The sequence below is a fragment of the Rhincodon typus genome, chromosome 32 (assembly GCF_021869965.1).
Source record: "Rhincodon typus isolate 14 chromosome 32, sRhiTyp1.1, whole genome shotgun sequence".
Classification (NCBI taxonomy): Eukaryota; Metazoa; Chordata; class Chondrichthyes; order Orectolobiformes; family Rhincodontidae; genus Rhincodon; species Rhincodon typus.
In genome coordinates, this window is record NC_063363.1 from 11154873 (window position 1) to 11166881 (window position 12009).

A 12009-nucleotide genomic window follows, 5' to 3' on the forward strand; every position below is an offset into this window, starting at 1 on the left:
TTGATATTTTACTTATAAACTCTTTGTCTGATGCCACCTCTCTCATTAACACCTGAAGAAGGAGTGAGGCTTCAAAAACTTGTGTTTTCAAATAAACCTGTTGGACCAGAACATGGTGTTGTGTGATTTCTGACCTTGACATAATAACTAAAACTACTAGGAGGCAATGACCACACAGTTGCCTCCATTGGAATCTTGGGCCAGACCCCTATTTTCCCCACCCAAGACTGAATGACACCCTCAGAGTTGGCGGAGTCAATGCTTTCTCTAACATTAACACTTTCAGAACTATTACACTTTACAGCCATGGCCTTGCTATTCTTTAGTGTGAATGTCATCTTGCACACAAGCCAATACTAATACTCCTTCTGGAAACTGATAAAATAGAATGCAAGGTTAGTTTATACTCTGCTCATATCTCTTTTTATGAAGTCAATGTAGTAATATTGGGGGATAGGGGTTATATAAATGGAGTTTATCTACAATCTTCTGTGTTTCCGCCGAGTGAGTTAAGAAAATCCTTCCCCATTATATGCATTGATAGTTGAAATTTAAGACTGTAACATCATAAGTAATAAGAACAAGGGTCAGCCATGCAGCCTCCTGAGCCTGCTCTGCTATTCAATAGGGTCATAGCTAATCTGACATTCCTCATGTCCACTTACCTGCATTTTCCCCATCACACTTGATGCCCCTACTGATCAAGAATCTATCTATATCAGCTTTAAATATACACAAAGAACTCTGCCCCCTCAGCTGTCTGTGGCAAGCAGTTCCAAAGACTGACAACACTCCAAGAGTAGAGATTCTTCCTCATCTCAATCCTAAATTGGCACCCCTTTATTCTGAGACTATGTCGTCTAGTCCTAGACTGTCCCATTGGGGAAAACATCCTTTCTGCAAATGCAATAGTAACTTATAAAAAGCAATGTAGCTATTCTTGGCTTTAGTTGGATCATCTGAAATTCTGGATTAGATTATTGCTTCCTAAACTTCTGTAGCTATTCATTATTCTTGTTTGAAGTTTGTTGTAAATTGTGAGCGTGTTGTAAATTTAACAGTGAGTTTTAAATTGAAACAAAAGCTGTGTGGATCGGGTGAGATGTAAAAATGTCAAACCTATAACAGTCTCAAACCACCATATGTCTGGGTTTAACAGAGGCTGAAACAGAAACAGACAGCCAATGCGTTCTCAGGAGGTGTATGGCCCTTTACATGTTACAATAAGGCTGGAAAAATCGTATTTAAACTCCACTTACTTAATATCACGTCAAAGCCCACAACTTTTCCCACCGAGAAGAACAGGTGAATGGGAACACACCCACCTGCAATACCCCCTCCAATCCACATGTCTTCCTGACATCATTGTTCCTTCACTGCTGCTGTGTTGAAATCCTGGATTACATTCCTAACAACACTGTGCGTACCAGGCAACACCCCACCCCCTCCAAAACCTTCACCTCCTCTGATGGACTTCAACTAGGCTGATCATCATCACTTTCTCAAGGGCAAACAGGGAAGACCAATAAATGCTCGTTGACCCAGCATTGCCACATCCCATGAACGATTAATAAAAATATTGTCTCATGCATGCCTGGGAACAATTGGCAGATTGTGGAGGGAAGGTGGGAACTATTTCAGGGAAGAAGCGTTCACAGTGTACTTCTCAGCCAGGAGGAGCTGGTATGCTACCCCCAGCCCAAGCTATCTGCTTTCCTGGAATTGGACCTATTTCCACTACACAAATATTCTCCCCAACTGGGAAATCAGCAGCTTCCTTTGTGCTCACCATTGTAGCTCCGGGAAAGGTTAAAAAAAAAAGCAGGCCATCTTGGGTGGTTGAAGATAATGACCAAATTACTCTTCCATTCCCTGAAGTAATTAAAATAGTCCAGGACACCACTCAGATATTGTAAGCACTGCCAATGCTGGAGTATGAGACAACACAGTATGGAGCTGCAGGAACACAGCAGGCCAGGCAGCATCAGAGGAACAGGAAAGCTGACGTTTCAGGTTGGGGTCCATTATTACCATAGGACATCTATTGCCGGAAATATTCTCCATTTTCATGGGAGACAGCAAATTGACAAGATTGCTTGTTTAACATGGCAGGGATGAGATTTGATAGAGGTTTTCAAAATTATCAGTGGGCTGTGTAGAGTGGAGATGGAGAAGCTGTTCCAGCTTGCAAAAGGAAAAAGAACAAGAGGGCTTAGATTTAAAGTGATATGCAAACGAAGCAAGAGTGAAGTAAGAAAAAGATTTTCCATCCATGAGCATGAAGGTAGAGGTTGGTTAGTTCAGTTGGTTGGATGGCTAGTTTGCAATGTAGAGTGAGGTGAACAGCATGGGTTCAATTGCTGCACTGGCTGAGGTTATCTTTGAAGAATATCATTCTCACATTCTCTTGGTTGAGGTGTGGTGACTCTTAGGTTAAATCATGTCCAGTCATTGCTCTTGGAAAGTGTAGGACAGTGGTGACTACTTTTTGAGGATATGGAATGTACTGCCTAGAAATGTGGTGGAGGCGTGTTCAGTTATGGCATTCAAAAGAGCATTGGAAGTAATGTCTGGGGATAAGGCAGGAAATTGGCACGTGTTAATGGAACCGGTGCAGGCGACATGGGCCGAATGGCCTCATTTTTGTGATTCCGCGAGAGTCGCTGTTCCTTGCCTGTATCAAACATGGCGTCGCACAATTTCCCTCTAGCTTCAGCACGCAATAACGCATGTGCACACGCCGCCGCCAGGACTAATCGGATGCGTCGATTTCCGCTCCTGCTGTTGATCGACTGGGTGGACCCCGTACACCGGCAGGAAGCAGGCTAAGATGGCGGCGGCAGAGGTGGCTGATGGTGACGATTCTCTGTACCCGATCGCGGTTTTAATAGACGAGTTGCGGAATGAAGACGTGCAGGTAGGCGGGCAAGGAGATGGGGAGCGTGGATGGAGTTGATGGGAATGTTTTCCTTTGTCCCCGGGTTCGGCTGCAGGTTGAGGTTGGGGGTGGCCTTGTAATTGGGGCCGGTTCTGTTAGCATCTCCTTGTGGGCCCTGAACCGTGATTAAGCAACATTTGCAAAAGGGTGAATTGTTAAACTGCGAAATGCTGCAATTAATAAACTTATGCTAAATGTTTACAGCAAATTTAGAAGATTATGAGCAAAGGACAATGCAGTAGTACTAAATAGATGGCAACCAAGGCCTACAGTGCTAAAATGGCTGTCTCCTTTATACGAAATTGAATAATTTAAGGAAAAATGCTTAATTAGCAGGTACTAAATTTCGTTTCTTGATAGGGGCTGCTGTCGGTCGAGATGCAAATTATTATGCTTTTGATCTGAGTAAACTTTTTTGTTTTATTTTATACTATTTAATATTTTTCTTCTGTAGAAACTCTTGTTTTCTCCTGAAGCAAGTGCGAATTTACTTGCAGCTTATTCTGTAGGTGAGGAGGTTGGCCTTGGCCCATTCTTTCTTGTCTTAAAGGGGATGATGGGCTGCCGCCTTAAACCACTGGTAGTGGCTTAATCAACCCTCGTGCCTTGTAGGCCGGTTTGGGGGGACGTTAGTGTCAGTGTGAGAGACTAGATGTATGTATGACTTATATGGAGGAAAAAATAGGTTTGTTTTCACAAACTGTGTTTGTAAATAGACAGGATTTTTGTGACAAACCAGTATCTTAATGGTTTGCTATTACTGAGGGGTTTTTTGGTTACATTTTAGTTTTGAACTGAATTCCAATTATTGTGTTGCTATGATGGAATTTGAGCTCCAGTAGTATAAGAAAAATATGTTCATTTTTTAGAGCTAAATGTGTGTAACCACCCTGAATTTTGACATAGAAGAGTCTAGGCCTGAAACGTCAGCCTTCCTGCTCCTCTGATGCTGCTTGGCCTGCTGTGTTCATCCAGCTCTACACCTTGTTATCTCTTGAATTTTGACATAGCCACTTTAGAATTACCAGGTCATTCATCTCACCATTTCTGTGCTGTTTCTTTAGCTCTGCAGTCTATTTTCTTTTCAAATATTTCTCCAGTTTGCTTTTAGAACTTTATTATTGAATCTGCTTCCACTGCCCCTTTATGCAGACTATTCCAGCTTATTGCAAAAAACAGTTTGAGATTTCTTCTATGGTTATTTTGTTAGTTATCTTCAATCTCTTCATTTCTCCTCCTGGCACTGGAAGTACTTTGTCCTTATTTACCCTCCAAATCCTCCTATGGTTTCAGACACCTTTTCAACTCTATTTGACTAACTCAACTTTCTAATCTTGCTTTTATAGAGTCATAGAGTTGTACAGCACAGAAACAGACCATTTGGTTCAGCTCATCCATGCTGACCAGATTCCTAAAATGATCTAGTCCCATTTGTCAGCATTTGGCCCATATCCCTCTAAACCCTTCCTATTCATGTACCCATCCAGATAACTTCTAAATGTTGTGATTGTATCCAACTCCACCACCACCTCTTGCAGCTCTTTCTGCACATCTGTGTGGAAAAAGTTGCCCCTTAAGTTCATTGTAAGTCTTTCCCCTCTCACCTTAAAGCTATGCCCTCTAGTTTCGGACTCCCCTACTCTAGGGAAGAGACCTTGGTTATTCACCCGACCCGTGCCCGTCACGATTTTGTAAACCTCTATAAGGCCCCCCCCCCCCCCCCTTAGCTTGAAATGTTCCAGGGAAAAAAAAATGCCCCAGCCTATTAAGCTTCTCCCTATAGCTCAAACCCTCCAACCCCAGCAACATCCTTGTAAATTTATTCTTCACCCTTTCAAGTTTGACAACATCTTTCCTGTTAGCAGGGAGACGAGAATTGAACACTGTATTCATGGCCTAATCAATGTCCTGTATAGCCATAACATGACATCCCAATTCCTATACTTAATGTATTGACCAATAAAAGTAAGTGTACCAAATGCCGCCTTCAGTAGCCTGTCACCCTGTGAATCCACCTTTGAAGAATTATGAGTCTGCACCCCAAGGTCTCTCTGTTTGGCAACACTCCCCAGAATCCTACCATCAAGTGTATAAGTCCTGCCTTGGTTTGCCTCACCATAATGCAAACCTCACATTTTACTAAATTAAACCACGCTGCTATTCCTTGGCCATCTAATCAAGGTCCTCTTGTACTCTTCTTCACTGTCCACTGCACCACCAATTTTGGTGTCATCTGCAAACTTACTAATCATTTTTCCTATATTCACATCCAAATAATTTACATAAATGACAGAAAGCGGTGGACCGAGCGCTGATACTATATGCGTCTGTTTGTTTGGGCCAAGAAAGGTGATGGACTATTAAACAATGAAATCACTTATAGTGTGACATAGTGGTAATAACAGTAGACTAATAATCCAGTGCATAAGTGAATGGCTGGGGTCAAGGATTTGAATCCCGCCATGACAGGTGGTGAAATTTGAATTCAGCAGAATGAAATTTAATCTGAAATTAAAAGCTAGCCTGATCGTGACCATATAACCATTATTGCCTGTTGTAAAAACTCATCTGGTTCACTAATGTCCTTTAGGGAAGAAAATTTGCCATCCTTACCTGGTCTAGCCTGCATTTGACTCCAGATTCACACCAGTGTGGTTCACTCTTAACTGCCCTCTGAAATGGCCTAACAAGCCACTCTGGTTAAAAAAAACACTCATGATGGGCAATAATGCTGGCCTAGCCAGTGATCTCCACATCCAAGAATGAATCAAAACAAAAAGCTAAACACAACCCTGTCCTCACCTGAAACTTGTGTGACGTTTGTGGCAGGGAATACTAGATAGTGATCAAGAGCAAGAATCTAGTCTGATGTTTTCTTTCTCTGCATGCAAAACCCCCAGAATTCTCCTCCAATTATTTAGCAAATTCAGATAAGTCTGCACAGATCAAAGTCTGTGCAGCAGTTTGTTTTGTATGCTGTAATCAATTCAATATAATCTCCCAAAGGGCTTCGTGGAACTGTTATAGGAAATAGATTGACTTTGAGCATAGAACAGTACAACACAGGGATAGGCCGTTTGGCCCACCATGTCTGCGTTGACCACGATGGCATTCTAAACTAATCCCATCTGCCTCCATGTGGTCCATATCACTGAATCAAAGGAGATGTTAAGTACATGAATGTTTGGCCAAAGAAGTATGTTTGATTGTCTCGGAGGAAAGCAGAGAAATTGCATGGCAGAGGTTTAGGGAAGTGACTAGACAGGATAGATGCAGGGAGGATTTTCCCGATGGTGCATGTGCTCAGAACTAGGGGTCACAGTCTGAGGTAGTAGGAACTGCAGATGCTGGACAATCTGAGATAACAAGGTGTAGAGCTGGATGAATACAGCAGGCCAAGCAGCATCATAGGAGCAGGAAGGCTCATTTTCTGATGAAGGGTCTAGGCCCGAAACGTCAGCCTTCCTGCTCCTATGATGCTGCTTGGTCTGCTGTGTTCATCCAGCTCTACACCTTGTCACAGTCTGAGGGTTTGGTTGGGACTGAGATGAGACATTTCTTCACCCCAAAGAGTGGTGAGCCTGTGGAATTCATTACCACAGGAAGTAGTTGAATTACATTGAATGAATTTGAGAGGCGGCTATTATAACACTTGGAGCGAATGGGATCAAACGTTATGGGGAGGAAGCAGGTTTAGGCTGTTGAGTTGGATGATCAGCCATGATCGTGATGAATGGCGGAGCAGGCTCAAAGGGCCGAATAGCTGCCTCCTGCTCCTATCTTCTATGTTTCTATGACCTTTTCAAAAAATTTTTAATTGAATTAAAATTTGTCCTCTGCCATGGGATTTAAACCTGGGTCCAAGGAACATTAACTGGGTCTCTGGATTAACAGTGCAGCAATAATACCACTAAGCTGTTGCCTTCCCCATTTGCTGACGATCCAAAACTAGGTGGGAGATCATATAGTAATCAGGATTAAGGAATCAAAAAAGGAATATAGATAAGTTGAATGAGAGGGCAAAAACTGCTCTTGTGGGAGCTACACAAAAAGTTAGCTTGCTAATGCAGCACATAATTAAGGCAGTTGGAATTTTGACCTTTATTACTGAGGGATTGGAAAATAGGGAAGTCTTGTTACCAATGTTGGTGATGTTGCACCTGGAGTTCTGTGTACAGTTTTGGTACCTGTATTATTTTTACTCCTTTAAAGGATGTGGGCGTGCATTCTTGCAGTCCACGTACCATAGATTGACCCACAATTCCCTGAAGGAGGGAATTGCAGGATTTTAGCCCAATGACAGTGAAGGAACGGCAATATATAACGTCTTGGAGGGGGCCTTGCACGTGGTGGTGTTCCATGTGTCTGCTACCCTTGTCTTTCCAGATGGAATTGCTGTGAGTCTGGAAGGTGCTGTCTAAGGATCTTTGGTGAATTTCTGTATTTTGTAGATAGTATACACTGCTGCTACTGAGCATTGGTGGTGGCAGAAGTGGGTGCTTGTGGATGTGGTGCCGATTAAACAGTCTGCTTTGTCTGAGATGGTGTCAAACTTTTGAGTATTGTTGAAGCTGCACCCATCTAGGCAAGTGGGGAGTATTCCATCATACTCCTGACTTGTGCTTTGCAGATGGTGGACAGGCTTTGGGGAGTCAGGTCAGTTACTAGCTGGAGTACTCTTAGCCTCTGACTTGCTTTTGTAGCCACTGTGTTTATGTGGTGAGTGCGGTTGAGTTTCTAGTCAATGATAACCCACACAGTGTTGAAAGTGGAGTATTCAGTGATGATCACATCAGTGAATGTCACTGAGTGGTGATTAGATTTTCTCTTGTTGTAGATGGTCATTGCCTGGCTAACTACTGAGCCACCATGCCACCCTGGGATTATTCCTGGTATTAAACTGATGGTTTAGCAAGAAGACTTAAAAAGGTTAGGCCTTTAGTCATTTGAGTTTAGAAGAAGGAGTGATTTTTGTGGAAGCATACAAGATATTGGGCAGGGGGTGGGGGTGACATGGTAGATATTAGTAGTTTGGTGCAATTCCTCACTTTCAAAGGTGGCCTTTGTCACTGGAGAACATCTGTGAATCAACATTGTGAGAAAAAATCACAGTTGTCAACTGCAAATATAATTAATTATGTCTTTAAAAGGCTACAGCTGAAATTTATATGGTGTGCATGTGTAGTACCATAATATTAGGGTTTTTGTGGTGCTGTGCTAGTGTCCCTATTAATGAGCCAGGAGGCTCAGGTTCAAGTCCCACGTGCTCCAGAGATGGTATAACATCTCTGAACCGGAAAATAGCATCTGGTATTAAAATATGACAATCTGAACTTGGCCATGTTGTTTAAAACAGCACCTGATTTTTGTCTAGCATAATCCATATTTTAAAAAAATGTAATTGACCTTTAACCTTGCCTTGTTCGCTCCCTGGCTGTGTATTGGTTCCAAATTTGTTCTCTGCTGAAATTAAAAGTAACTATACTCCATTTAAATTGCAACTGATTCAGTTGTTAACCTATGCAGGTTTGTTGCTTCAGATTTTTAGATAATATTTTCATTGTAAGAAGAGGTTTGATAGAGCCTATTTCAAAAATTGTTACCACATTGCTTAGTTCACTTTAATGGATGAATGCTTGCATCATGCAAATTCTTATGAAAGAATCTCTGCCTGTAAGAACATGGAAAGATAAAAATTTCTAGGTTGAAAATGTCCTAGGTCACCATCATGTAAAATAACAATAGATCTCCAGTAAACCCAAATCCAACACAAGAAAACCTCAGTGAAGAAGCTTTAGGAACTATAGTTGCAAAGTCACCTGTTCCTTACCATATTGCACTTAACCATGTCATATTAACTCGGACTGTATCCCAAAATGTCACAAAAGAAAACGTAGCATCCTTTGATTTGAAGAAATCCACATGAATTGTTCTTTCACTGGCTTGCTGTTCTGTAACTTAACAACTTGGTTACTGCACTATTGTTTCTGGATTTGTTTGAATGCAGACTTTGTCCTTTAGTTCTACAGTTCTGGGCAGTAAGGTATTTTGTTGTGATGCTGTGTTATCTAATACTTTTCAGAATCCTAAAAATAATGATCAGCGACCAAATCATCTTTCTAATAGTATGAATATGTTCTTTGAAATAGTGCTTCATGATCCAATCCCTCTGCCCCTCAATCATTCTAGTCACTTCTCTAGTTGTCAGAGAGAGAACTGGATCTTCATGATTTATATTGGCTACTGTTAAAATTCAACTGTGTACTTACTTTCTTTCATGACATTAAGTCTTTTCTTGAGTATGATTCAGCATGGTACCTTGCCCAAGTGATTATTCACAACATGAACATTTGTATTGAATAAAAATAAGCTTTTATTTATGGGATTGTCACAATTGAACTAGATTTTATCCCCTATAAAAAAACAAAAGAACTGCAGATGCTGTAAATCTGGAACAAAAAACAAAGCTGCTGGAAAAGCTCAGCAGGTCTGGCAGCATCTGTGAAGAAAAAAAGTTAACGTTTCGGGTACGGTGACCGTTCTGAGGAAGGGTCACCAGACCCGAAACGTTAACTCTGTTTTTTTCTTCACAGATGTTGCCAGACCTGCTCAGCTTTTCCAGCAACTTTGTTTTTGTTCTAGATTTTATCCTCACTGGGCTTCTTTATACTTGCTTCAGTGCTTCTTTGATTATTATCAGGAGTGGGAACCAGGGCTGCTTTCTTCCTCCCCAACCCACTTCACAGACTTGGGGTACTTGGAGTTTCTTGGAACAACCACTGCCAACATGAGTTGAGATCAGTTCACTCCTTTAAAGAGCAAAGGGTCAAAAAACCTTAGAGGAAACTTTGGTCAGTGCGGCTGAGGTTCTCACTGTATAAATTCACTTGTGCCATTGGGTGCTAGCATCAACGATCTTGTTAAGAATTTCCAACGCACAGAGCATTTTGGTGACTTCTCTTTTGTCCTGCCTTGTCTGTCAGTAAAATGGCAGGCCCATGTTTCAGTATTCCAAAACAGAAACATTACACCCACATTTTAACTTGCTTGTCAATATTCTTGTGGTATCACATTTTTTATTGACTAATATTTTTATGTTGTGCAGTTGCAAAGAATAGGCATGTATTTTATTCCTTCTTTTCACTGCTTCTCTGCGCTACTTAGGCATCTTACTTGAGAATTCTCAAATTTTGATTGAAAAACATTCTTGTCTTCCCTTTAGATATTTCTGAAAAGACATCTGACACCATATGACCAGCCCTCCATTCCCCTGGTTTATCTAGTACAGCCGCCCATGGTCACCAGCAGCACTAGCTGTAGTAATCAAATGAAATCAGTACTAAAAATCTCTTTATTATTAAAGCCAGACAACCACAAAATGCTTAATAGAAAGATGTAACTTGTCTGGCTTTAAATTTCATTGAGGCAGTGCAAAAGGTCAAATTAGAATGAAAAACTTGAACTGTAAGTGACAAGGAACTTTCCTGTTGACACTGGCAGTCAGATGGAGACTAAGTAACAAAGCAACCATTTAATTTACTTTTGGACTACCCAGTCTAGTTGAGAGAGCACCTTAAGCTGTGAAAAAACTGTGCTGTGGGAGAAAATCATATTCTCTTCCTAGGCTGTCACTCAAGATTGAGGATGATTTTCTTCTATACTGGGAGTTAAGAACTCTCATGTGACTAAGTCTAATGTTAGATCACAAATCTTACTGCAGTTGGTGTTTGAAGAGATAGGTGGGTGGAATTTGCTCACTCCTGCTGCTTGCGCTTTGCCTCCACCAAGGCCTGTCTGAGATTGTCAAGGTAGTTGATACCTTTATGTGTGATTCCTCTCTAGTTTGTTGGTCCAGGACAAGAGATTTATGACCCACTGGAGATATTGCATTTTTTGTCAGGGATACTTTGAAGATGTCCTTGAAGCACTGTTTTCTTTGCCCTCCGTTAAGTGTTTGTAACAAAGCTCTAAGCAGAGAGCTTGTTTTGGAAATCCAGTCATGCATGGGATGTTTGGTCTGCTGAATGCAGCTGATTGCTTGTAACTAGCACTTTGGTGTTGGGGATGTTGACTTGAGAGGGGACACTGTCATTGGAGGTCCAGTTCTCCAATGGATTGTAGAGGTGTCAGTGGTGATATTTCTCTTAGGTATTTGAGATGTCTGTTGTACTTATCCACATTTTAAATGTGTGCCTCAGAAGGGCTAGTAACACTACTGCCTTGCAGATTGATCTTGATGCCTGGCTTGAAACTTTGTCATCCTGTAAATCTTCTCAGGCCAAAGTCTATGCAGGCACCATGGAGTCTCTCAATTTCCTCATCTACGACTGCTCTTGTGTGACAGCATTGCTGTATCATTAATTGTTCTGTTCTCAGCAGATGATATAACTTGCTGAGTGGCTGCAGCGTTTTCTGATTTTGTAACAAACAGAGCTTTGTTGTTTTTGGGTGTCACTAAGAACCTGGATTTGACATATTTGGCCAGTTTTTAAACTGCAGTAGAGGTCATTGACATGAAGAACAACGTACAATGTGTTCATGGTCCAGTATTCCTGCTGAATCTATCCTGAAATATAAATACACACACACCTGCATCTTATTGGAAAGTTGCTTCTGATGAAACTGGTTCCAATATAAATGGCTATTAAACCTGGCAAATAGCCTTACTTTGCAGATTTACAATCTGACTGATCTGATTTACAATTTGTACTGACTGTTGAACCTTGTGCCAAGCAGTGGTCATAGTTCAGTCATTTTAACAGTATTCAGGCTACTTTAACTATAACTATACTAGAAGAATATTGATTCAACTCACTGCTAGTGACTGAAGATTTTTGTTATAATAGCCTGTTGTTAAAGTAGGAAGATTTTGCTGATTTCAGCTTTGAAATGTTAACTGCCCTCCAGGAAATGGGCATTTTTGTTTTTGAACAAAATGTGTGCTATTGTGCATCTCCCTTAAACAATATCATAGAATAGGGCCAATGAGAGCAGACATTTAAGAGCTGATCAGTTGCTTGTTGTAGTTTGAATCAAATGCCTCTAAGTTTTGAGAGTCACGGACTTGTTTC

At 41.2% G+C, this 12009-nt stretch overlaps 1 protein-coding gene across 1 annotated transcript in view; it reads left to right on the top strand.

Moving 5' to 3' along the window:
* Positions 1-2748: 2748 nt before the first annotated feature.
* The window catches only part of LOC109912895 (serine/threonine-protein phosphatase 2A 65 kDa regulatory subunit A alpha isoform), a 45995-nt gene continuing 36734 nt past the window's right edge, over positions 2749-12009 (top strand). Inside the window, exon 1 of the mRNA XM_020512339.2 lies at positions 2749-2917. Coding sequence (XP_020367928.1) covers positions 2831-2917 — 87 coding nt within the window. The 5' untranslated portion in view covers positions 2749-2830. The remainder of the gene's footprint in view (positions 2918-12009) is intronic.